Source organism: Gossypium hirsutum, chromosome D08 (assembly GCF_007990345.1).
Source record: "Gossypium hirsutum isolate 1008001.06 chromosome D08, Gossypium_hirsutum_v2.1, whole genome shotgun sequence".
Classification (NCBI taxonomy): Eukaryota; Viridiplantae; Streptophyta; class Magnoliopsida; order Malvales; family Malvaceae; genus Gossypium; species Gossypium hirsutum.
Genome location: NC_053444.1, coordinates 56943339 through 56970953, shown reverse-complemented (window position 1 = coordinate 56970953; position 27615 = coordinate 56943339). Strand labels below are relative to the sequence as shown.

The following is a 27615-nucleotide window of genomic DNA, read 5'->3' as shown; positions in this document are numbered from 1 at the left end:
ACAAGGTTAACTAACACCAGTACCTGTTATCAACTAACTAACTGCTAATAACTAACTATAACAGTTAACTACTATTTTAAAACCTTAATAGTATGAAACGTTAATTTTCATTTATCGTATTTTTTATAAAATGAAAATTTCGATAAAAAAATTAATGATTATATTCAAGTTATTTTTATAGTTTATATTAGATGGTATATATTTACTTTATTAAAGCCAAACAAATTAATTCTATATTATTATTTACGTTTTGACGGTGTAGCTTTATAAATAATATCTAAGTTTTAGTTGAGTGAAAAATAATTTAACAAATATACTTATTAAAAATTCATATAGAAATTAAATAATGCTTTGGTTGAAATGATAAAGTTGAATATTTAAGTCCATTGAAGGTAAATTTATCTTTTTAAATAAAATCTAAAAACCAGTTGCATGTGATGAGAGTTAAACCCAAAATATTAACTTTATTACTTCAACTAAGCTATATATATTTAGTTATTATATCAAACTTTTTTAAATTTTGTTAATATATTTTTACTTACCTTAATCAAGTCACACCAACTCATTTCCGTGTTTTGTTATAGTAAAAATACTCTTTTTCCCTATGAAGGTCAAATTTTTGTAACTTTAACCTCAATTAATTTAAATATTTTTATTAATTAAAATTTATAAAAGATTATATTTCAAAACTAATTCTTTAAAGTTTTTATAATATATATATATATATTTCTAAATTTTTATGTATACTGAATTTTAATATAGATAAATGTGAAAAGGAAACCCCATAGTTTAATGAACTTCGTTAAGCTTGTTATTTAATCAATCAGGAACAAAAGTTATTGTTAAAAAATTCAAATAAATAAAATTTCATTAGAAATATAGTTAATTATTACCATTTCAGACTAGGTGAAATGGAAAAACACATTACACTTTCAATAAAAAATAAAGCTCAAACAGGGAGCAATCGGGAAAAAAAAATTTAGATTGTTTAAGTCGAAAATTTATATAGATAAACTCAATCTTGTTCGATTTTGTAAATTGAGTTCTAAACTAAACTTCTATTTTTCAGTTCATTCTTTGTTTTATTTAACTAACAAGACAATGAAGATGTGTTACTTACATATAATGTTGTTTATTGTTTTTAGATAAATTTATGATAGAAAAACTTTAGGGATCAATCTGAAATTTAAGATATAGTTTAGGATCCAAGTTACAATAAAGCCTCTTTTATTATTATTATTTTATATGGTTAACTGTCAGCTAAACAAATTAGTAGTCTCTCTTTCCTTCTGGTTTCTCTTCTATTTCTAATTTCCTCTGAGAAAACGAAGGTTTTTAAAAATGGCGGAATCGGTGGAGCTGCCAGGTCGTTTAGCGATTCTTCCGTTCAGAAACAAAGTTTTATTGCCTGGTGCCTTTATTCGGATTCGCTGCACTTCACATAGCAGGTTTCCTTTTCTTTTTGTTCTCTTTTGGGTATTTGACTAAACTCTATTAACCAGCGACACAAAAATGGGGAAAAATTTTTATGGCTTCAAATTTTGGAATTAGGGTCGTTTCTTTGGTTCTCTCTTTTTTTTAAAAGTAGAATGGATGTTTTTTTTTTGCGAGTTTATTCCCTTGGTTCTTACGTATAATATCAGGCTTTGTTTTCCTCTTGTTTTTTTTTTTCTCGTGAAACGTACATGGCTTTAAAAGTTTTCGACTCTTCTAATTCGAGCTCATATTAACCATTCACTTCCAGTTCTTAGAAATTCAAGTTCCTAAATTGTACGTGAGTTATTCTTTTCTAAACGTCGGGTTTTATGTAATGTTCTGTTTATTTTAGCTGAATAATAAAAGTTGAGATAGTAGAATCACGGATTAGTTCGTTATTTGTTATTAGAGAAAAAGTGGTTTGACCTTTTCAGTGTGAAATTGGTGGAGTTTTTGGGTCTTCTAGTTCGAGCTCATATTCCATTCACTTCCAGTTCTTGGAAATTCAAGCTATTTCCTAAGTTGTACTTGAGTTATCTGTTTATTTTAGCTGAATAATAGCAATGGAGCTGGTAGAATGACGGGATTGGTTCATTATTTGTTATTGTGACCATTGCAGTGTGAAATTGGTGGAGCAAGAGTTATGGCAGCGAGAAGAGAAAGGATTAATTGGGATTCTTCCAGTTCGAGATGCTGCTGAGATGACTTCGATGGATTCTGTGTTATCTCAAGGTTGTTATTTGTGGACTTGTTTTGCTACCAAGACGAACGCTTAAAGTTTTTTTTAGTAAGAGGTTTTAAACCACTTTTCAGGTGTAGGAAGTGAATCTGGAGAGCGGAGCTCAAAAGTTCAGATTAGCACATCAGATGCTCACAAGGTTGATGGGAAAAGCCACCCTGAAGTTATTCATTGGCATAAAAGGTACTTTCAATCAATCATCTACAACTGTTTTGTGCTTTCAGATATTGTTTCATTAAGCCTATTTCTTTTTTGCTTATGTCAATATTCAAGGCCTTGACATTTACTCTTTTATTCTTCTAGTGAGATAAGGCTATACTTATGGTACTTACGTTTGATTTTGATATCCCAGGGGTGTGGCTGCACGTGCTTTGCATCTGTCAAGAGGAGTGGAGAAACCGAGTGGGAGGGTCACGTACATTGTGGTCCTTGAAGGTTTATGCAGATTCAATGTAGAGGAACTTAGCACACGAGGACCTTACTGCACTGCAAAGATATCTTCACTTGAGATGACTAAGGCTGGTAAGTTGGCATAACATTCTTTCTTCTCTAAGCACAATCACTAAAAATATGAGTGCATGGTGTTCTTTCTGTTGCAAAATTAAAAATATAATAAGTTGGTATCACTAGTCTCTTTTTCAATCTCTAGTACCAGAAGAAAGATTATGTCCTATGGTCTTTGGCTAGAATTAACTCTGGATGCGTTTATTTTATCAAGAGAGATGATATCCTGCTTTTTAGATGCAAGTGTTCCTTTTGAGAACATTGGAATTGTAACACTGTTTAGTATCCTGTTCACGTTTGTAAGTTTCTTCAACCTTTTAATTGTGCTTAGAGATGGAGCAAGTGGAGCAAGATCCAGATTTTGTAACATTGTCTCGACAATTCAAAGCAACTGCTATGGAGCTTATTTCTGTTCTTGAGCAGGTAAAATATTTAATCTGTTCGTTTACTTATCAGTGTCTCTGACCTATGTCACGAAACAAATAAAGATTGTTAGTTCTCTTGTTGATTGCAAACTTGGCTATGTTCTTGTGTTATTATTCTAGTGACAGTTCATGTCTTTGTGCCTACTGTCAGAAACAAAAAACTGGTGGAAGAATAAAAGTTCTTTTGGAGACACTTCCTCTTCACAAATTGGCTGATATATTTGTTGCTAGCTTTGAGATGAGTCTTGAAGAGCAGCTCTCTATGTTGGATTCTGTTGATCCTAAAGTAAGGCTTTCAAAAGCTACTGAGTTAGTTGACAGGCATCTACAGGTGAGCTATTTACTTATGGTTAACATTGTCAGTTTAATTCTTCTTTTGGACTTTATCCAGTTAATGTATTACATTTGCAGTCAATACGTGTAGCAGAGAAGATTACACAAAAGGTTGAAGGGCAATTGTCAAAATCACAGAAGGAGTTTCTTTTGCGACAACAGGTTAGCTTTCTTCAACAGCTGGAAGTTTTTAGGGAGTGGAAAGTAGAGGGTGCTACAGGTTTTTTGCAGTAACAGACTAATTAGTAACTTATGATTTGTTATTTTCCAGCCGTTTGTATAGCATCAGTAGTTGTGGAGATGGTCCACCTGTAAAGATAGTTTTTTGGGGGTTTCTCATGTCTCGTGTTTGGAGCTATGTTTGCTGCTGGAAAAACCTTTTCTTGGTTTTTTGCATGTACATTTCATGTTTTCTAAGTTTTACCTGCCTAAGCATTTGACTTTTGAAATATATTCTAGATGAGGGCCATAAAAGAGGAGCTTGGAGACAATGATGATGATGAGGATGATTTGGCTGCCTTGGAAAGAAAGATGCAGAGTGCGGGGATGCCTTCAAATATCTGGAAGCATGCACAGAGGGAGTTGAGGTATAATAATAGACAGCATAAGTGGCAAATTTTGTGAAACTCGTTTTGTGATCCAAAGTTGTTATATTCTATTTTAATTGGATATGATGTTTAACAAGGTTGTCTATTATTCTCATTTCAGGAGGCTTAAGAAAATGCCACCGCAACAACCTGGATACAATAGTTCACGTGTCTACTTGGAGCTTCTTGCTGATCTGCCTTGGCAAAAGGCCAGTGAGGAACAGGAATTGGACCTGAAGGCTGCGAAAGACCGTCTGGACTGTGACCATTATGGTTTATCCAAGGTCAAGCAACGGATAATCGAATATCTGGCTGTTCGGAAGGTTGACCAATTATCTATTTATTGTTGCTTTGATACCTTTTAATTTTATATATATTCATTTGGTTTGAATTATTGCAATCAGCTTAAGCCAGATGCAAGGGGTCCAGTTCTGTGCTTTGTTGGCCCACCAGGTGTTGGGAAAACATCATTAGCATCATCGATCGCCGCTGCTTTGGGAAGAAAATTTGTGCGCATATCTTTGGGTGGTGTCAAGGATGAGGCTGATATCCGAGGGCATAGGAGAACATATATTGGAAGTATGCCTGGGCGTCTTATTGATGGGTTAAAGGTAAAATGGGTTTCTTGTATTATAATGTGATTCTAGACTTTATGTTCTGCTCTATTGCATACAGGTTTCGGAGTGCTGTTTTCCCCAACTGTGAGCTGACTGAGAATATCAATTATTAGAGGTCTACATTTGTTTCAGTGGAACACCATTAGCAATTTAACCATTCTTTGAGAAATGTTCTTGTTCTATTTTCTCGCTGAATGATTTATTAGACTGTATTTCCTCTTTAACAGCATAACCAGTTTTGATTTTGATCGGTGGTTAATTTCCACTCTTAAATATGCTAGAAGTTGATGTATTCAGCTTTTATCTTCTACCAAGTCATTGTATGGGTGTGCTCCACAGCAGTTTTCTATGCGTTACTGTTGGTATTGTGATCCTGTGCATTACTGCATTAATATATGTAGGGTATTATGGTTCTTTTTGCCTCATCAATTAGTTTGAGAATCAGACAAAACCACTTAGAACTAAATGATGATTTAAGTTTGTATGATGCCGTATGAAATTTATCATAGGCTGACAGTCTGAAGTTTGGAGAACTGAATCCCCAGTGAATTAAGATTCTCAATATCCTTATTGGATTTATACTATATGCCAATGGTTATTGGTCTTACCATACTGATTTTATTTGGCTTCTAGAGAGTAGCTGTTTGCAACCCAGTCATGCTATTGGACGAGATTGACAAGACAGGTTCTGATGTGCGTGGTGATCCAGCTTCAGCTCTACTGGAGGTTCTTGATCCGGAGCAGAATAATTCTTTCAACGACCAGTATCCTACTTTCTTCTATGTCTAGATTATCATGGTGAACTTTGGCTTGGAAACCAGCAGTAAATTTATTGATCTTTATTAGTAAATCCTTGAAAATTTGCGTTGCTGTTTAACTTGAGGACTTTATTTAACATTTATTCTTTGACCCTTTTTTGAATTGTATATATGACATTGTTATTGATTCTACGTGCGTATTTGCATCTCCATCACTAAACCCATTTCATGTGTGAGTTGGTCTTTCGTGGTCTTTAACTGAGGTTGAATAGCTATTTGAATGTGCCATATGACCTTTCAAAGGTGATTTTTGTGGCTACTGCAAATAGGGTGCAGCCTATTCCTCCTCCACTCTTGGACAGGATGGAAGTCATTGAGCTGCCTGGATATACCGCTGAAGAAAAGCTAAGAATAGCCATGCAACATTTGATTCCACGAGTTTTGGATCAGCATGGATTGAATTCTGAGTACCTTCAAATTCCGGAGGTATTTATCACAATTCAATCTTGTCTTTTTTAGGCGCGTGCTTCCATACTTGATAATATTGGGTGTCTTTAAGTTCATTAACACCTGTTGTTATGACTACCCTTGAGCATGGAGATAATTTTTAGAAACCTGTGAGCTGGTCTTTGCTTCCCTATTATCTCAGTTGAATAAATGATTATTAGGATTTAGTACTAATATCAAGTATGGAGGTCTTTTCCATCTCATTTTGAAGGCTAAGGTTACTTTGTAATATTTGTTGATTATATCCGTGGAAGATGTCTGAGCTCTTTCATTTTCAAAATTTAATAGAACATAGAGGCATCTATTTCTTCAACTCTTCTACTTAAAATTTAGATTAAGATGTCAGTAAGATCAAGATAAAATAAGCTAATATAAGCATCGAGTTATATTGTATCGTACAGCACATTTTATTTATTTCTTTGCATTCCAGTTCCACCAAGTTATATTAAGTAATCTTATCTTAATGCCTTTTATTGTGGTAGGCCATGGTTAAACTTGTTATTCAGAGGTACACCAGGGAAGCTGGTGTCCGGAATCTCGAAAGGAACTTGGCTGCTTTGGCTCGCGCTGCTGCTGTAAGAGTTGCTGAACAAGAACAGGCTGTCTCAGTTAGCAAAGATGTTCATAAGCTAGCTTCTCCTCTGCTGGATAACAGGCTTGCTGAGGGAGCTGAGATGGAAATGGAAGTCCTTCCAATGGGTGTGAATAATAATGAGATATCAACTGCATTCAAAATTTCCTCACGTTTAGTTGTTGATGAGGCTATGCTGGAAAAAATATTGGGGGTAATAATTCCTCACAAACTCTTTTCTTTTATCTGGATATTCACTTTTTAAAACCTTTAGAATTGGGTCCATTTAAATGTGGTGAAAAAAATATTTTTGGTTTTCAGTTTTTCTTTTCCCGTCACTTTAGGCATAAACTCTCCATGTATGATGTGGTCCATAGGCTTGAGTAAGTTTATGCTGACAGTAGGTTGAGTTCACATTCTTTCTTAATACGAATGAGGTGCTTGTACTCTCTAATGCAGCCTCCTAGGTTTGATGACCGAGAAGCTGCAGATCGTGTTGCCACTCCCGGAGTATCTGTTGGGCTTGTTTGGACCAATTTCGGAGGAGAGGTTCAGTTTGTGGAGGCTACAGCAATGATTGGAAATGGTGAATTACATCTTACTGGGCAACTTGGTGATGTTATTAAAGAATCTGCTAAAATAGCATTGACATGGGTATGCGTTCTTGGATCACATTTTCTACATTTGTCTGATTCAAAATCCATCACCATGAATGCTGCTGGTGATTTAAAAGTTGCTACGTAAACTGTAGCTGGTGTGGGCATATTATTTATTGGATCAGGATCATGCATGTTTTCTAAAAATTACTACCTTATCCTTCAACACCTCCTGATTGATCTAAAAGTTGCAATAGAGCACTTCCTGTCTACTTTTGTTGATTCTGTAAACAGACCTCATATACAAGTTGCTCGTTGATATTACTCTCGTCAGTTCTTCTGCTTCTTTGTTGTTAATTATGCTTTTATTTCTTGTGTGGTTGCCATTGCACCTTTCTTGGTATAATTGTCAAACTCAAATAACTCTGTATTCTTTTAAGGGTTTTATTTTAAAGTGTTTCCTATTTTTCAGGTGAGAGCCAGGGCAGCAGATCTTAAGTTGGCACCTGCAGAGGAAAAAAATGTGCTGCAGGGTAGAGATATTCATATACATTTTCCAGCTGGGGCTGTACCAAAGGATGGGCCATCAGCCGGTGTGACGCTTGTAACGGCACTGGTTTCTTTGTTTAGTCAGAAATGTGTAAGAGCAGATACCGCAATGACTGGAGAAATGACACTGAGAGGTCTTGTGTTACCTGTCGGTGGTATTAAGGATAAGGTGTGTTTTATTTCATGAGCTACTGTGTATATATATAGCAAGAGAATAATATGTTCATCATCGATAATAATATTTGCTTATGTTTGATCAAAATCTTTTCTCGTCAAAGAATATGCAATAACAAAAAGATTGACTGAAACTGCTTTTATTTCTCATTCTTTTCAACATTTTTTCCCCGAATATCAATTGTGCAGATACTAGCAGCACACCGTCATGGTATCAAGAGAGTTATTCTACCAGAGAGAAATCTAAAGGACTTAGTTGAAGTACCTGCGTCTGTGCTTTCCAACCTAGAGGTATTTTTTCCCACGTATTTGAAGCAAACATTACTCTAATATCTCTGCACTTCTATATTTTCAGTCAGCATCTTAACATGTAGTTTGAATTTGGTTCTGTTTGCCCATAAGTTTTGGCAATTACTGGGGGATTCAGGCATTCTTTTTCGAACTAGAATCTGGATGACACCTAAGAATGATTTGAGTGCTTGCATTAGTGATAACATTTTTCCCATTGATCGGATTTTTTGTCTCAAACATATAAATAAGGCAACTGAGAAAACAATTGACCATCTTCCCTCACCAGATTCTGCTGGCCAAGCGAATGGAAGATGTGTTGGAGCAGGCGTTTGATGGGGGATCCCCATGGAGACAACACTCAAAATTATGACAAAGCTGCTTCAAGCATGTCTCTGGTGACCAAATTGTTTGTTCGGGGCTTTGTCTGTTCACAGATTCCAATTATTTATAGTCTTGTTTGGAAATAAAGCTCAGCTGTCATGGACCTTTTGCAAATAAGGCTTATATACCTCTGTTGGGAAGCTTCGGGTGGAAATTGCTGGTATGCGTTTCCCTTTTCCTTTTCTTTTAACACACTGAATTTCGGAGGCTAGCATACAGCTCCCCTTGTAATATGTTCTCGTTTTCCTTCATTTTTCTTCCTGTATAATTTAATAACATTATAGTCTTACGTGTTTAAGATTTATGTGTAAATAAGATTACATATACTATTTATAAACCAAGGATGAGATGTGATTATTATAATGAAAGCACGCAAGGCAACCTAACATTTCATTACTTATTTCCCAAAACAAAACCTCATAAACTGATTGGTTCCTGTTATTTGGGATCAACAGACCAGCCTCTTCTATTGTATGAAAGCATAAAACAAGGATAGGATCATTTTTTTTAATCAATTTTGATGAAGTCGGCATATAAAAAAGTTGATGCACAAATCGGAAAGCAATACGGGGAGTGAGCTGCGTTGATTTATGTACAGAAGTATTAGCCTGTAATACCAGAGTTGAGTGCACTGTGAACGTCAACGCCTATTTGGGCTTCAGCTTTCTCCAAATCAGTAGTGGCTGAGCCAAGCTTTTGGGTGAACTCAACCAGACTCGATGCGGTCTGAGTGGCACTGCTTCCACGGTAATAATATCAGCAACAAAGTTGGTGGCACTGCAGAGCAAATATTTTGTTACATCCTTCACTTCATGCACCGACAACACATCAGGTTTGAGTTCAGCAATTGTAGGTACATGCCTAGGCAAAACAGCCATATGCCCAGTTGTTGCAGGAACTATTACCATGTCGACCTGATAAAATAGATGCACCGTAAGTCAGAAATTCATTAATATGATGTCTCCCACATTGAAATTTTATTCAAACACCCCAAATACTTATTGTATATATATTACATACAAAAGTTGCTCGTAAATTGGCAGGAACTGTAATGATATATGGTAGAACAAAGAAGAGATAGACATTCCCAATCCATAAGCCATAGCCATTGCAACAAACAACTAATATGATAGGATAGACCATGATTCACTTCTTATGAATTAGTATAATAACTTTGCTAAAGCATGGATATTGGTCCGATATGAAAGAAAATGGTATACGTTAAAAGCGGAAATGAACTTAAATTGATAATGAACTAATGTTTGAAAAAAATTGCATAATTGGTAAATACTTATAAGATTGCTAATATAGGGAGTAAATGACCATTATTAGTTTAAGCTATAACTCAAGTAATTGATCAATATAATTAAAATACATAAATCAATCAAAACTAAATTCAACCAAAACCCAGACGCCAAATACATAGCCATTAATCGCACTACGAAGACCCAAGCGAACCCCATTTTTTTACAAAAAGAAAAAAAGCAAACCTCTTTTGCGGGGCAAGGGGTGAAGAAAGCAGATGAAGTCTTGGGAGGGTCCAAATTGGGTATAACTTTGCTCCATGATTCGATGAAGTTGGAATCTTGCAGGTACGTGTGCGGAGAAACCTCGACGCTTGCGGGAACGTGGTCAGACGCTTTCTTTTGGTGGCGGTGGATCCTACTAGGTTTTCACTGGTGTTCTGTTCACTTCTTTGTTTTCTATTTTACCCTTCTGTTCTCCGCCTTCACTTATATATACATATTTTATTTTCCAATTACAGTAGATTGTTTTTACAATTTGACAGACAATCCATGTGTTCAATAAAAATTCAATAAAAAGAATATGCTGATTTGAATTTTGAACGACAAATTTAGGAATATCTCAAGATAAAAATTAGGGAAATAGATTTTCTGAAAAATACTTTTTACAAAATTTATTTTTTTATGGATGATTAAATAGTAGTGGTTTCATCTTTGACTCTTAAAGTTTAATTCTTCTCCTAAGCAATTTTTTATTTTTTATTTCAAATTATTTTAAGCTTTTTTATATTTTTAATTAATAAAAATAGTATTTTTAAATTTTTACTCTTAATTCATCTATTTAATTAATAATTTTTTATTTATATAAATAAATTAATAAATATTTAATTATATATTTGATATATTTTATTATGTTAAAATATTTTACATGTAAAAATAATACTAATATTTACAATAATTATTTAATTTTATAATATTAAAATTTATTATACTCAGTGAAAAAATAAATATTGACATATAAAAATTATATAAAAGAAAAAATAAATAAATAAAATTAGTTGATTCTCTTAAAAAATTAAAATATTTTTAACATATATAATATATTTTCACTATATAATTACATATTTATTATTTCGTTTCTATAAATAAAAGAGTTATTAATTAAAAATATCTTTGACATAATAAAATATATCAAATATATTTTTATTATATAATTATGTATTTATTATTTTTATATAAATAAAAAAATTCAAGGTATTTATCGTAGCGAGTCTAAAAACTAATCTTTCACACCGTGCGGGCCCATTAATTAAAAAATAAATTAAAAATAAAATAAGAAAATTTGAAAGCTAACATATTTATTAATTACAAAACAATAACTAAATATTAAAAGTTAACAAAAAAAAAAGAAACACTTGGAACACATGAAAAAAAAAACTGTGTTTGAGATAAGAGTCAAACTTGAGATTTAAGGATGAAAATAGTAATGCTTGACTATCTAATTAAAGGATGTCAGCACTTTTTGTAGAAAGTATTTTTTTTAAAAACGCGCATTTTTATCACATCCACAACCTATTTCCCTAAAGAATTAAAATTTGGGCCTATGTTTTTAACTTTTTTTCATGAAATTAGCATATATTCTTAATTTTATCGGATTTGAACCCACCACTCAACTAAAATTTTATTTTAATATATTTATACATTTTAATTTTATTATATATATTTTATTACTTCCATCAATTGTACAAACCATACATTTTATTATTTATTGTATGCTAATTTTAAAAATAAATTTGTCTTCTAAATACGTGGTTTTTATATACTTACGTGTGTGAAAGAGTTTCTAATATTAATAATGTTGTTGATTGAGTTGATGTCATAAATCAACTCGACACTAACTCAAGATTGATGACAACATTGTGATAAATAATTGGCCTCATTTAGTATTCTTAATCTGATGTATTTATTTAAATGTTTAAATTTTGTTTTACTTACAATTTAATCTATTTTTTTATTTTAATCTTACATATTTCATTTGTTATATTAATTAGTTTCAAACCATACATTTTATTATTTATTAAATGTTATTTTCAAACATACCTTTATGCTCTAAATATGTTGTTTCCATATGCATACAGTGTGATAAAATTTTCAATATATATGACAATTTAAAAAATTTCAAAGGGATGTCGTAATACTAACCACTATGTTTAAGCAAACTACCCAATTGATCACCAAACTTTTAAGGTGTTATTATTTTGGTCAAAAAAAACTTTACAATTTCGTCATCTAACTTTTAGGGCACTTTTATTTTAGTCATCCAAGCGTTAAATTAATTAATTTCAATATTATAGTAACAAATTTATTGATACTATAAAGTGATCAAAAAATTCAATGATTTATTTAATTGATTTTAACATTTTAAAATTTCATTATCGAAAAAAAAAGTTAAGTGAACATAGTGTGTATTGACTCAACGTAGTTTTATTGCTTTTGCAATTTAATGTTTTTTTTACCTTGATCAATACTTTAATTTTTTTTTTTTTGAATTACCAAAATGAAAGCAACCTAAAAAGTGCCGGACTAAAATAAAAGTGCCCTAAAAGTTAGGTGAAGAAATTGCAAAGGTTTCTTTTTAAGTGACCCAAATGAAAACACCTTAAAAGTTGATGACCAATCAGGTAGTTTACCCAAAAATAAATAAGGCATAATGACTTATTAGGCCCTCAAACTTTACAAAAAAAGTCATTTAAACCCTTTATTTATTTATTTATTGTCTATTTTAACTCTTAAACTTGTGCTTTTCTCAAATCACACCCGAAATAAATGAAAAAGTTGACGTTTGTTAACTTTGTTGACGTGACAGTTCATGTGTATGCCACTTCAGCAGCTAATTTTTTTCAAAAATTCTAAATACTATAGAATATTATTATAATTTTTATTATTAAATAAATTTTATATATTTGTTATGCTTTTTAACTAATTTTTATATTTTTTGAATTTATTAAAAAAAATTAATTAATTGTTGATGTAACTTTTCTATCTATTTCGGGGGTGTTTCGACCAAAAGTACTAGTTTAAGGATTAAAATAGACGAAAAATTAAATAAAAGACTATAATGATATTTTTTTACAAAGTTGAAAGATCAAATATATCATTATACCAATAAATAATATAGTAAAATTTTGTGAAGCTATAAACAATATAATTATATAAAATCTGAAACCCATTGCTCACAGAACAAAATTTCAAAAGTATACAAGAGACAGGTTTCGATCCTAGAATGTTGTGGGCCCACCACGCTTCCGCTGCGCCACTCTCATGTGTTATTTAGGGTGGGTTTGGATGAGCGATTGAGTGCGGTGTGGTGCGTTTAGCTTATTTTTTGTCTCACGCTACAGTATCGCTACAGTATCTAATCTCACCGCCACCGCTGTTTTTACACTAACCGCAGGTAAACGCACCGCCCATCCAAACTCACCCTTAGGTTTAGCTCTGGATAAGTTTAAACAATAAATATATTCTCTAGCTGTGTCGCATCCGACTACTTTAGGATGATAGATTGCAAGTATTGAACCATTTTCTTGCTCCAGTGACAGTGCTGCTGTTTTAGAATGATATAGATCACAAGTACTGAAAAATAATGAACTAGGAATTTCTAATAAATAATTAACTAAGACATTATCTATTCACTAATTCACATAGCTCTCAAAGATCCCTTTTTTTTTCCCCCTTTTTTGAAACTATACCCACACAGATGCAACAATGCAAAAGAGAGAAAAAGCCTATACTCAGATGTTGCTTTTTACAAACTTTGAACAAAATTTACACTGGAAAGCTAAGCATCACAGCCAGAACCATGGAAGAAGATGATGGTGGAAAGCTAAGCATCACAGCTAGAACCATGGAAGAAGATGATGGAGTGCAGTCAGTCTTCACTTTAAATTCAAGCAGTAGGCTCATGAGCCCAAAAAGCATCTGGATCCGGACAGAAGAGGGAGAAATCTTGGACTTCTAGGTTTGCAATGTGCCAATCAACAAATCGAGCTTGTATTGACTTGAATATCAGAAGGATGGTTGGCAAAAGCCACCATTTGTTGTCTTCGCTGCAAATTCCAAATGCTATTTAACACATCTTGTTTGGTACAAAACATATAAAGTTAAAAAAAAAAAACCCTTATATATGAAACTAGATTGATTAGGATAGCAAAACTGGAATTCTCAGATGTGAACCAATTATAGCATGATTATCTTAAGAGTTTATCAACCCCAAACCTAACAAGTCTTCATGTCCCGGCTCCACTACACCTCACTTTTTATGCAAGAAATATTTCTATCAACAAATTCTACGAACGATGAAGAGTTCTCTTAATTACCGATGATATACTAGCACCGAGTGAAATAGAAGTATGGCTTTAGGTCCAGTCCTTTACTTTCTATTCATATGCGTAGGACCACAACCCATGACTTGTGTAACTGATAAAAAATAATGGATAGAGAAATAATAGAGGGGAGCTATAACTTGTAACATTATAAACGCCAACTATTAAAACAAATGCATCTTTTAACGACCCTCAAATTTATATAAGCTCTCAAGAGCCATCAGACTAATAAGCAATTAAATCCTCACCTTCTAGTATTCCAAGTATTTCCCTTGTCAGGTGGCAGGAAGGAGGAAAATCCATAATGAATAATGCCACAAATGAAAGCGACAGCCTGCAAGAAAATTTATGTGTGATGTTTATAGCTCAAAATCAATTATTGGCGTCTCATTCTCACATGTCACATTCAATACTTTATGAATTCTTCAAATTGCAAAATTCTACACTTCTCTATATTGCTATTGCAAAACATTTCTAGAAATATCTACCTTGTCTGAAATATGTCTCTCTAAATTGTGAAGTGCATCATATACAATATCATGTTTATAAGAATTTATGTGATGGCACTATAAGCATGAAGAATTAGGCTGGTCAGCAGAACGCTATGCATTAGTTTACCGTGTCATTAAACCATATTTCACCCAAAAACAAAAAAGTAAGTACTAGGCAACCCAAAAGCATTATAGCTAATTCATGCCGATGTCTAAATTGGAATAACTATCTTTGGTAAAAAGTACCCTACAATTTCGAGGTACTTACAATATTTGACAGAGATGTAGCATTCCAAAGGGAATATATACGGGCAAGCGAAGCTCTACGAGGCTCTTTACTGAACAAGGCATTCAATCCAGCAGGGAATGGAGAAAGCAGTGATAGAGGAAGAATAAGCAGGACAGCAAGGAATATCCCAAGAGATATCCAATAGAACTGAAGCAAGGTAAGGAGGGTAACGGAGAGATCTGCTAAAAGCATCGTAGTAATCAGGAGCTGAAGGGAGTCCTGAAACATAAAAGTTCAAGCATTAGGTGATTGAGTAATTTGAAATATCTGCAATAGGAGTGAGGCTATACAAGTTAGATCGCCACCTGACGACCAACGGGTCTAGTATTGTGCAATAAGAGAGATAATGGGAAGAGAAAGTCTCTTTTAAATTCTAAAGATCTCAAGGTAGCATCATTTATGAGACCTCCGTTAATTCCCCCTGTGATCTTTTTACGAGATAATGCATGACTTGGGTATGGCCAACTTTGCTGGAGCAGTTTAGGATTTTTGCCCGCAGATGCAGCATCGTTCCTGAATCATTAATACACAAACAGCCAATGAGCAAATAATAATTCGCAGAGCTTGAAAAGCAAACATTCAAATACAACCTACTTGTGCTCATTCACTACAGTGCTAAAAAGGGGAAATAAGTTTCTTCCTACATACCACAAGTAAGTTCCATTTAAAAACAGATTATTGAAAATGAAAAGTCAGGCAAATAAATCAGAACCATTCAGCCAAATGCTACCAATAGATGTTAGTATCAGAATTTGTTGTTAATATTTAATATCATCTACATGCTTCAGCTGCTTTCAAGAGTAGATTCAACTCATATGCGTTCCAACGGCTTTCTACTTTAACTGTTCAGTTTGGATCAGTGATCATTTTCCCTTGTTTTATTTTGGAAGATAGAACAACATAAGAGACAATTACTTGAGGTTACCTTGGGTATCCATCATTGCTTCTATCTGACAAATCAGGCTGGTGCAAATTGTGAAAAGTCAAGTCACCAACCACTACCACGATGCCCAGCTGATAGTAACCAGAAGCTGTTGCTTGAAACCAACCTAGCTCAATTTTAACCCCATGGAATTCAAGCTGGGGATTTCCATGACTAGCTATCCAATCCAGAGCAGGCACCAATGCAGAACGAATGGATCCATGTCTCACAGTCCTCAACTGAGCATTCAAACCAGCTATCAATCGATTCCAAACAGTTGGTGGTATGTGCTGGAGATAGCATATTTCTTTAAGTCAGATGAATGTTACTAAATCGAGTTACGATAAAGCTACAGAAAAATTATAAGACAGAAAAGACACCTGGCCCAGAAGATTAGTCAACAATGTATCACTATGAAGATTGTATGGTGACATATAGCTTCCATCCCCACCAAATATTATGCACATTGGGAATCTCTTTTGTATGATTGATACCATGTCCACACGCTTCTCATCTCCCCCAAGGAAAAAATCAATGTATGCGACCATCAAATCAGGTGTTGCTCCTACCTGCATAAATTAGGTAACCATTTAGAGACATGATAAAGAAGAGAAAATGTACACAATCCTTAATAAAAATTATGTAACTATGTATTTAAGCCTCTACTGCTGAATTTGCATAATGGATGATGTCACTTGCTAAACATCTCATGATGGTTCATCCCGATGACATAGAACCTAGTATCTTCTTTGAAGTCATAAACACCATTGAGGCAGTAATGACGCATGGTATTGAATAATTTAATAAATGTTTTCACAAACAGACATTAAGCAAATGGTTTTTAGCAGATAAAGCTTGGCACCCAAGGAATAAGATGATGGAACATGGTATTGAATAATTTTAAGAAATATATTCTCAAACAAACATAAACCAAAGGGTTTTTAGCAGATAAAGCATGGCACCCGAGGAATAAGATGACTCCAGAAGAATGAAATGCAAGAAGTATACCTTCATCCCCTTGTATAGAGCACGTGATCTACAAGAGCGGAGACATGAATGGTCGTACTCTGATTTGACATATTCCTGAAGCCGATGAACTTTTTTCCTCCGCCGCCACTGTTTCCAGGACCAGGCACAAGGATATGCAACCACTGACAGTATACTGTGCACTGAGCCTTCCCACCAATCATATGCAGCAACCGAGTTGATCTCATCAATGAATCTATTAAAAGCATCTTCATACCTACAGGTCCATGAGTTTATTGATTATGACTATTTTAGATAAAAAAAAAAAAAGGAAAGCTGGATTCTAACATGAAAAAAAGGGAGCTTGAATAAATATAAATAAATAAACAGTTCTAAGAAAAGACATTTATCTACTGTACAAGATACTCAGAGCATCTCCATAATTGGTAGGCTTCAATATCAAGTATACATTGCATCAACAGCCAGTAAAAAAAAGGGGGATGCTAACAAAATGACAGCTATTCTCATGGATTTTTCTTGTAAAGGGTACTTAGCATTCTACTTCCCTCTACCCTTCTCCCTCAACCCACACTTAAGTATAATTGGATAACTAAATAGAAATCTATTTGCAAGTGGCCAGCAGGGTATATGCAATGATTGTTTACTGTGCTAGGAACAGAACATTTGAGCATATCAATGATCTTTTTGTTTATTTCCTTTTAAGAGACAGGAGGCGAGGGGGAAGGGAGAGGTTTTGAGTTCAGCTGCAACCCACGACCATTCCTACTTCCATGAATTTACCTAGAGAATCACTTATGCTGCAATGGAAAAAAAAAAGAAGCCATCATTTCATCCTTTGTTACTCAAATTATTTTCTTACACGATTTCAATGATTGAATCAGGAGGAGAGTAAGGAAGATGCCATGGTTCTCTAAAAGTATTGGGCCCCATGAAATACATTCTGTAAACATGACTCTGAGTTTCTTCAGCTCTGGTTCCCCTTACCTAGTAAGAATATATATAGTCCACACAGAAATGTTATAAAATATGAAACTGGACCCAGTCACTGCTGCACTCATTTAAGCCGTAAAATGAAATATAGCTTTCAAAAATATACCTCTGATAGGGAAAGAAGGTACGGGAAATGATGACTGCTCTGATGTTCAATATTAGCAACATATGAGCTTGATTCGACCAATTTGATTCTTAATGTGCTTAATAATACAGCTAGAAGCACCAAAATGCCAGACAGAAGAAGTGCAAAAGGCCAAGGACCTCCAAATGTATACATCAACTCCTCAAGAGGGGTATAGCAATTGGGCATTCTATACTTCTCAGATATGCACTTATAAGGGCAAGATGTCTGACGGACTCCTCCTGCAAAAAATACACACCCTAAACTGAGAAAGGGAAGCATATGGAAAACCACATATAAGGAAAAGATTTGAGGAAAAAGGAAAAAGCCATGGAAGAAAAAGAGAAGCACATAAGAATAAAATGTAAATCAGTGTTAACAAGTACCTCGTACATATATGAAATTTGCACGATTTGGAAGAAGCTCCAGAGGGCAAGGAGTGCAAAGGTCTTCATCAGAGCCATCAATATCTTTGTAAGTGCCAATGGGGCATTCCTGTGAATGAACTCCATTGTAATTTTAAAGAGAAGCAAATTAGTGAAATCTCACAGTTTATTGTCAATAGCTAAGATGATGAATAGAACTGATTAAAAAAACAAATTCTAAACCTAAAGGGAAAGACAATACTTTTGTATCTATGTAGATGTAGTAAACTTGACAAGTAAGAAGAATCGAATAGTTCGTGCCAACATGTGAATAAACAAATTAAGAAATCTGTACATGCATAAAATAGCCAACTAGTGAAGCAAGCCATGTCCCTATTTGATTAATGGTGAATATTTTCCCATTATAATCTAGATGTAGACCGAGTAGAATCAGAAAATTCAGATTATAGTGTTGGAACTTTTGGTCTGGAGCAAAGTCTGGTAAGTCAGATTAGGCGGCGCTTGTCCTCATAAACAAATAAAAATAACAGCTTACAAACAAATACTATCACAAGATGTTTTCAGAGGAAATTTTAAGCTGGGATGGAAGGTGGTACAAGTAGCAGTAAGACTTTAATGGACTTTTGGTAAATAGTGCAAATTGCAACAATATTCTCTAAGTATCCCTGTAACATAACCCCAGCAGCATTGTGATGTATAATAGCAGAAAGCCATTGGTACAACATAAAACATCTTGAAACACAAGTTTTAAAGGTAATTTATAACAATTTTAGAAGTTCAGTGAAACTTACCCTGCAGAATGTACCATAAAGGCCTTTTGGACATTTTTTACCAGTTACTGTGCCCTCATCTCCAAAGAGTCCACCTTTATGCCCAGCACCTCCACTGTCACTCAGCATGTTTGAAGAAGTAAGCTGAAATTCAACAGTTTTTTATTCATTTTTTCTTTTTGGGTGTGTGTATGTGTGGAAAGGCTTATATTTCAAAATTTTAATTGCTTCTTATATTGACAGACAATATAAAACTACAGATTATTCAGTGGAGATATTAAGTGATAATTCGTCCAAACCTTACTGGAAAAGAACTCCATTTAGTATCTTTCATATTATCTGTTAGTTTACTCCTAACAATTTGATAGTAAAGAATAGATAGCAAGTGCAAATAGCCTTATGGAAAACTACTCCATCTAATGTTTGCTGTATTAGCAGCTTGTTAACTCATTAATCTTATATTAAACAATGAATGGCATAATGCAAATAATCAAATTCTGGAGTATCTTAAAATGTTTGACATAAATGGTCCAAAAAAGAGTTGTGATAAAAAAAATTAGTTAATTATGGAATTTATAACATTTGTTGCATTAAAGAGCCCTACCTACTATTGATGAAACCGCTGATAGTAGCAACTGGAACATATTCATCCCCAATGCCTATATTAGACCAGTGAAAATGCACTCTTCCACCACCACCACCGCCACCACCACGAGGGCCACCATTTCCCCCAACAGTTGACAAAGATGAATTTTCCGCAAGCATAAGCTCTTGAAGGAATAGAAGAACTGTCCCACCAGAACCTCCACCAAGTCCACCAACCAATGATCCATTACCGTTTATTGTTGCTTCCCCGAAGCTTTGACCATCAGCCCTCAAAGAACCATAAATGCTAAGCCTTAGGAGAGGCCATTGGTTTGAGCCAATTACTAGCGAAGAGGCAACCATAAGTTGGTAAAAATAATAATTTCACAATGTCAGAGAACATAAATAATTGTCGAAACAGTCAGAAAATTTGGACAGATTTGTTATCGCTATAATTCTTGAAGACTTGGCTCCCATCATCATTTATTTGAATTTATTAATGTGATAATTTATTTTTGAATTTTCCGTCATTATCTTTTATTGCCTGTTAGTGTTTTTAAATAATTCTCCTATAAGATAGGATTATCTCTCCATGTATAACCAGGCTTGTTGACATTCAAGAAATTCATCCTTCTTTGTCCATTATCACATACTTAAAATAACATTCTAATCATATAGAATCTTTTGGCAATTCCTGAACTGAAAACTCACCAATCATTCCTCCTCCAACTACATGTCCGAATGACTGACTAGGACCTTCTGTTCCGCTTCCCAACTCACAAGGAAGATCAGCATTACCATACTGATAACCACCACTGCTAACTCTTCCATTGAAATATCCAGCACCCCCTCGTCCACCATGCCCAGCACCACTACCAGCTCCATTAAGATAGTTTCCTTTTCCTATACCTTTGCTGCAACCTAATAAAGGGTCTCCACAAAATTAGAAGTGCTAACAAAAGCAATAATCCCACTTCACAGAGACTAACAGATGATTTGAAAACCATTGTAGAGAAGAAAGATGGAAACAGGGAAATGCAGAAGACAACAACGATGAATATCAACACTGCTGGTTATACTCCTTACCTAATTCAGATGCAGTAATCAGGCCATTAGCATCAATGGTGACCGTCCTTGCCCTATGAATGTGAACGATACTTCCCTTAATGATCCCATTAACAAGTAGGTCCTCAACCCGACAAACCTATGCGTAGGTCAAAATAACTGGTTAGAAATTGAACTATGCCACACTCAAAACAGCATCCTAATTCTATGAAGCAAACCAGGAAGAACTCATTTAAAGCAATATGCTTCATGTTTTGTCCTTCTCCAATTCCAAGGTATGAGAACAATTCTACTTAAGAAAGAAAAATTTCCTTTTTTGATAAACTAGAAGGATTGTACAAGATGGCATCTCTTATTAACTTTACATTCTCATTATTATAAAATCAGTTCAAACCTTCTAACTAGAAGAAGAGATGGATTACACCGGACCTTCCATGCTTTACCCAAATGCTAGGGAAGCCATGACTGTGATATGCATGCCAAAGTAAATTTCTAATCTTGAACCCAGAAGTTTGGCGCTTACCCTAATACTTCAATAAATCATTTCCTTTGCACTTAAAAATGCTTGAACAGATGGAAGCTAGATTTCAACAGTTATTTTGTTAAGCAAGACTTTTAGTCCTCTTATAGAATGACATCAATTTGATTCATGAAAGTAACCTATATGAAATATACTAGCAAATCCTCATAAATAAGTAAAAAGACACAAATAAGTTAATTTCGTATCCCCAAATAAGTCGAATTCAAATATGATTTCTACCTGCAGGGAAAAGGACAGTGTATAATTAACATGGCAATCATCAGGAGGAGTTATTAAATCTATTGGACATGTTTGGCTCTCACAAAGGGAATTTGTAACCCTACAAAAAATTTAATAAATAAAAAGTGAGAATTTAAACATGAAAGACACGTTTGACATTTAATTTGAATGTGCTTAATATTATCCCGAGAAGTCTTTAAAAAGGAATTGAAATTCATACTCACACAATTCTGCTAGTATCATCATCTAGTGGAGCCTGAAGTAAAGAACCTGGCCCAACCTGTAACGTGCAAGGACTTGTAAACACAGGGTATCAAATGATATTTGGCTCTAGAGAAACAAAAAGAAGCCAGAAAATTAGAACAGTAATATCGCCTGCAATAATCGTTCAAGATATAGATTCTCAAAAACCATTACAGTTCCATTATACAAGTTAAAGTTATCAAGCAAGGAGGAAATGTTTTATAGGTGATTCCAGTAGAATTTCATCTTATTATATGCTTTTAAGGTATGAGAATTGAAAGACTGGGATGTATAAGAGAACATGTATCAAGACAGGCTTCCTTCAAAGAATCTCAATTATTATAGGGAAGCTTAGCTGTTTGACATACCATTTTATCACCCATGCATAGCATAAACTTACAATACCATAGTATTACTCAAGCCATATGTGCAGAACTTACACAGATATACATGTATAGAGAGAGACACACACAGATAAGCATAATTGAGGAGCACTTGCACACAAATTTCTGCGTTGTCAAAATAAATACCTCTAACAGTAAAATATAACCACAAATTGGAGCCCTCTTAATTATCTCACACCTTTAATAAGTTTAAGCAACAGAAAAATAGTAATTCATGTCAGTAATGTCTTACTGTTATGTTATAAAACAGAGACAAGGAAAGCCGCTGGCCTTTAATTGCATCACCATGACCAGTTAACTGCAGCAGACCTTGACCATATACACCCAAGTTCGCATTAGAACTAATGACAGAGTTCTCCTGCAAAGAAAAGGAATCAACATGATTACCAAAAATTTTAATCATAGCTGAAGATTGAGCAATAGAATAAGGAAAAAGACTAAGAAATTCATGATGAAATCCAAGCATCATACCCTTAGAACAACCAGATTCCTTACTTCAAGGATAGATGCTGTGACAACAGTGTTTCCACCACCATCTATTTGAATCTTCGAGTTCCACATGAGTAGCATTTTGACAGAAACCCTAAATGCACCAAATACCTTTATTTTTGAAAGGAAATTAGTTAGACTAACAATGAAAAAAATGGCCCATACCTCCATAGAGGATAAACTAGACTGACACTTCAGAAGAAATTCCAAAATAAAAGTACCATAAATCTTTCAAACTTCACTAATAGGTCTAGACAACAGTAGTCCTTATTGACGTAGTCTTAGGATTTGAAATATTCAAATAAATTTGTTATTATTCTTATCTTAGTTTTGAATTGTTTTGAATTACTATTTTATCTTATTTTCAAATCAATCGCTTGAATTTCTATTTTAAATGTAACCAGCTATCTTTACCTCTATAAATAGAGGTTTCCATCAATAAATTAATGGAGCCATTTCATACACCTCTCATTACTGAAATGAAAATTGCACACAGACACTGAGCCAGTTAATCTAACCAGCATTTCAGATCTTTTACAAACCTTAACAAAGTAAAATCCGTAAATGTCTAAGGTATTACAAGATCTGAACGAGTGATGGTCCCAAAACACAATATTGTGAAGTACAGGCTTCAAAGAACCATTTACACAGTAAAATCTATTATTTATCCTCTTTCCCATGGTAAGTACCACAACTAGGTCAAAACACATATTAACTCAAGTGATAAGTGCTCATAATCCTATAGGACAAAACCTCACTTAAAAAATAATTCCCCAACTACCTAGCACCAGATGCAGCCATTAAATTTTGCAGTTCAGCTCTACTTAAATAAATAATAATAACTATCATAAAACATTATAACGTTTCCCTCAGAAAACATGAAAAAACAAAAAACAAATGTAACATACCTTTATGATGGAATCACTCATTAAAAGTTCTTCTGCGACAAGCTCAAATTCTGACATTGGGTATGCAGACAACCCAAAGACAATTTCCCCCCCACGATATAGACTAATTTGGCCTCTGACCTTCACAGTTAAAAGCATATTAAGGAATAAGAACGCCATTGGAATGTGACCACTCACCACTATTCTAGAAGAATAAATACTCAGAAGGGCGAAGTATTTAAATCAAAGCAATTGTGATGACAGGCTAAGCAATATAAGAGAGCAGAAAAAAAATGATAAAACGGAAAAGGGTGTAGCTTATTTGGAAGAAGATAGAGATTAAGCAACCTGAACTCTGGTCCAAAGAAGAGGAACCAACACTTTTGCGTTATTCTCCACAAAAACATTTGACCATAGTGGACTAGTAGAGAAATCAAGCAAAGGAGTTTCAGTTTCTGTGGTGACATTATCATTGCCGACTCTTAGACTCAGTAAATCAGCATTGAAATATGTACCAGCTGCTCCAGAGTTTCCAGGACAACCCAAACTATAACCACCTGCCAAAAATTGAAGCATGTAATGTAGCCCAATCTACCCACAGTAATGTCTCATTTTACAATTATGTACTAAATTTCTAGATTTTATGGGCGTGATCGGTACAAACCATGCACAGAAACCTTGACATCTTCTTGTATGCTGTAACAATCCAGAGATATTCTTCCACCACCACCACCACCCCAACCCATCCCACCAGCTGCACTTATAGTACCATATCCCTTCCTAAGTACCAAAACAGCATTCTGACATTTAGTTAAAGAGTTAATTTCTACTTAATGATTTTTAACTTATAGGAAGGTAAAACATTGATGCCCAGGAGTAGTCAACTGGCTATGGTGCCATTGTTTTGTCAGTCATAAGCAGCTTTTTGAGCACCAAAAATGACAATAACTTGAAAAATCTAGGTAAATGAAAAATCACCAATAATGAATGGATCTCACTTTCTTCAAGTGAAGAATAAAAGGCCAAAAACAGAATAAATTACACTATGTGGTTGGCTTTGGATAGAACAAATTAAAATTGGCAAAAAGGGAAATTGGCAATCATAAACTCAAGAAGAATCTTTGGGCTTGAACCCCAACTATTATTAATGAAAATCCTACAATATGCATTCATGACTTAGTCTACTGTGGCATATCCATCGAGTTTATTATCAAAAAGATAATTCCAGTATAAACTGTTACAATTGCTGCTGAAAGCAACCCTTTTCAATATATCAATTCATACTCAATAACATATAGCCACAAAGACATTGAATTACCAAACATGAGGAATGCATAAATCATTAGTGAATTATTATTGCAACCATACACTTGAAATTACAGAAAATTTATTATATTGCATATAAAACCTCTCTATACGATGTCTCTATATTAGTAGAGAGGATAAGCATTATTATGTGCAGTGATAATGCAAGAAATGTTGGGTACTGTTAATAGATTTTTCTACAAGTGCTGAATCAGAAAACATTAACTGAAAAGCTAACAGACACCTGACCATAGAGAAAACTAGAAATATGAAAATGGTGTGTTCAGGTACAGTGTACTCACAGCTTAACAGCTCTTATGTAGATGCTTCCACCAGAACCCCCTCCCCCTTTTATTCCTCCATTCCCACCTTCTGCAGTTACAGATCCATTCAGATATATCATGTCCTTTACTATGAACTTAACTCGTCCTCCACCCTTCCCTCCATACCAATGTCCATCAGAAGCACTGTCATTCTTACTGCCACCTTTACTCCCGTAACTCCATGGCTCAGACAATGTGGACCAAGCATAAACATCACCCCCCCAAAAGCTTGTCTTATTATTTTTGAGACATGAAGCACCTCGGCCACCATGCCCTCCACCAGCTCCTTCAGTGCCAACAGGTGTACCACTAGTTTGAGGAGGAGGAGGACCAGCCAAGGATGTTGTGTTAATAGTAGAATTGTACCCAACAGTCAAATTGGCAGCACAAATTACTACTGATCCAGCAACAATGGCAACATATTCACCCACATTTACATTTCCAGACATATTAAAGGTAACCATACAGCCTTCTGTGGGGCACTTGATTGAAACATGGGGAAGTATTTCCAAGTTTCCGGTACCACAAATGTAAAGATCAGAACTTAAATACAAGTTTGAGTTTAGCAAGCATGTAGTATTAAAGGATCCTACACCTTCCAAGTCCTCACAAGATAGAGAATCATTCAGCGGTAGTGAAGCTGATTTCTTAACGTGGATGGACGTGGCAATTACAGATTCATCAGTCAAAATTAATCTAGGTTTCAGGAAAAGATTCTCTGATCGATTCAAACTAAGACAAAGGACAGACGTGCAAAGATGCCCAAACAGAACACACCAGCAGAGATACCTATGCATTAGCAATGGATGCATTACCATCCACCGCAACAAACCATTAGATAAAGTTGCATGCATGTAATGCTGCACATATATCTTAGCTTTCCACTCTACCGCTGAAATTTATCATCCTATGCTTATCTATAGAAGCTCATTTACTTGAAACCGTCTTCAGGGGATCTTCCATCCAAATGTTCAGAAATACTCTTTTCTCAACACTGAAACTCGCATAACCAACAATGTATAAATGTTATCCTGCCATAAAGACAATAGATTTATACTTAATTCACAAAAGAAATTATAATGAAATATTACATAGACAACATACAGCATAATATACGTAACTAGACTGGACTACTTAATTGGAACGAAAAGGTCTACAATGACTTAGAACACAAAGCGGAAAAACATCCCTCTGAAATCTAGCTAAGTAGACGCTTCGTATGAGCAATTAAACCTTATCAATAAGAATAAAAGGGGATTGTATCGGATATGTAATGCAGTTTATGAGTATCTGTCTACTGTTCTTCACTTGATATGTTTTAAATAAAATGTAATGCTTCATTCTTCTCAGTTCAACCAACCTATCAGTAGGCTAAGCAGTAACAGATATCTGAATGGTAATTATCTTGAAACAGCTTCTAAGTTCCAATAATAAACAAAAAAAGCTTATCAGCACTTTAGTATTTCCAATTAAAGTTACTTGCTTTATGTCAAACTAATGTCAACACAACTTTTACTTGGACGATCAATGACACTCTATTAAAATCGAGCACCAAAAAAATCCACAAATGCGCGCAAAAATTAATTAACAATGCAATCATATCATGTAATACAGATCACAAGCTCATTTTTAATATCATGAAATAAAATATTTCCAGAAAATATATTAATCCATTAATTTCTTGTTCATTTTTCAAAGTCAAAATCCTACGCGATCTAGCGTTTCGGTTACCAACTTCACATATAACAAAACGAGAAGTCAAAGAATCTAACTGAAATTATAGGAAACAAGTTCCGTTACATAATTGAATTTCGAATTCCTAAAAAGAAAAAAGAAAAGAAACAGAGAGCAAGAGAGTACCGTTTTGCAAGAGAGAAAGTGAGAATGAAAAACGAAAGAGATTCCTACACAAATCTTGAACGAAGCTTCGCTCATAGTCGCACTTCCGCTCTCTCTCTCAAACAAGACTTTTTCTGTGTTTTTCCCTAGTCAGTAATGGTCTCAGCTTTGTCTGTTTGCTTTCTCTGCTTTGCTCTTTCTCCCTCTCTTTTATTTATTTATTTTAACGCTCCAATTATTCAACTTTTCGATAAAGATCAAAAGTAAATTATGTTATTATTATATGTTTGGGCAGGTAAAGTAAAATAGTGAAGATGGAGAGGAAGAGAAAGAAAAGGAAAATCTCGTACAGACCAAGCTACGTCTTTAGCTTAGCTGGCTTCTGATATCGCTCGACATTTACGCGTGTGCTTTTCATATCATCATAACTCTCCTCCATTTTGTGTTTAATGTCGGCACTGCCCTTCCTATAATTTATATCATTCTTTCTTTCTACAAAATATTTTTTTATTCAACTCAAATTGCAACACCAGACATAACTCTTTTTCATGACCCGAAGATACAATAAAATATGGATTTCAACCCAACGTTGTCCTACTGATTATGGGTATACATCTTATGT

At 34.3% G+C, this 27615-nt stretch overlaps 2 protein-coding genes and 1 pseudogene across 3 annotated transcripts; 1 reads left to right on the top strand and 2 right to left on the bottom strand.

Annotated features, from left to right (window-relative positions):
• The first annotated feature begins 1260 nt into the window (after positions 1–1260).
• On the top strand, positions 1261–8904 carry LOC107886394 (lon protease homolog 2, peroxisomal). The gene is made up of 17 exons (XM_016810344.2): positions 1261–1448; positions 2096–2208; positions 2290–2398; positions 2568–2737; positions 3051–3142; positions 3296–3475; positions 3556–3639; positions 3937–4064; positions 4186–4387; positions 4469–4675; positions 5315–5445; positions 5712–5925; positions 6429–6731; positions 6977–7171; positions 7586–7831; positions 8026–8127; positions 8414–8904. Exons 1-17 carry the CDS (start codon positions 1342–1344, stop codon positions 8495–8497), a joined length of 2667 nt encoding a protein of 888 aa, XP_016665833.1. The 5' UTR covers positions 1261–1341; the 3' UTR covers positions 8498–8904.
• LOC107886395 (ATP synthase subunit delta', mitochondrial-like) lies at positions 8886–9651 on the bottom strand (annotated as a pseudogene).
• Positions 9652–13386: 3735 nt separating this feature from the next.
• Positions 13387–27373, bottom strand: LOC107886393 (uncharacterized). Of its 2 annotated transcripts, none has more exons than XM_041098544.1 (23): positions 27015–27373; positions 25134–26185; positions 24191–24306; positions 23875–24083; positions 23548–23667; positions 22622–22750; positions 22383–22508; positions 21728–21783; positions 21504–21603; positions 20765–20882; positions 20390–20599; positions 19698–20022; positions 19115–19208; positions 18324–18432; positions 17920–18179; positions 17683–17807; positions 16845–17079; positions 16217–16405; positions 15840–16126; positions 15220–15427; positions 14894–15133; positions 14383–14468; positions 13387–13858 (listed from the first exon to the last, which is right to left on the bottom strand). In XM_041098544.1, exons 2-23 carry the CDS (start codon positions 26006–26008, stop codon positions 13699–13701), a joined length of 4377 nt encoding a protein of 1458 aa, XP_040954478.1. In that variant the 5' UTR covers positions 26009–26185; positions 27015–27373; the 3' UTR covers positions 13387–13698. The 2 variants fall into 2 exon arrangements, with proteins under 2 accessions (XP_040954478.1, XP_040954479.1); XM_041098545.1 differs by having other exon boundaries at positions 25134–26148; positions 27015–27259.
• Positions 27374–27615: the final 242 nt, after the last annotated feature.

Coding starts and splice junctions, on each gene's coding strand:
- LOC107886393 (XM_041098544.1), bottom strand. CDS start 26,008: ATGCATGCAACTTTATCTAATGGTTTGTTGCGGTGGATGGTAATGCAT. Junction 22,509..22,621: donor GGAATCTGGTTGTTCTAAGG/GTATGATGCTTG, acceptor TTTTCTTTGCAG/GAGAACTCTGTCATTAGTTC. Junction 16,127..16,216: donor TGACTAATCTTCTGGGCCAG/GTGTCTTTTCTG, acceptor TGCTATCTCCAG/CACATACCACCAACTGTTTG.
- LOC107886394 (XM_016810344.2), top strand. CDS start 1,342: ATGGCGGAATCGGTGGAGCTGCCAGGTCGTTTAGCGATTCTTCCGTTC. Junction 2,209..2,289: donor GGATTCTGTGTTATCTCAAG/GTTGTTATTTGT, acceptor ACCACTTTTCAG/GTGTAGGAAGTGAATCTGGA. Junction 2,738..3,050: donor ACTTGAGATGACTAAGGCTG/GTAAGTTGGCAT, acceptor AATTGTGCTTAG/AGATGGAGCAAGTGGAGCAA.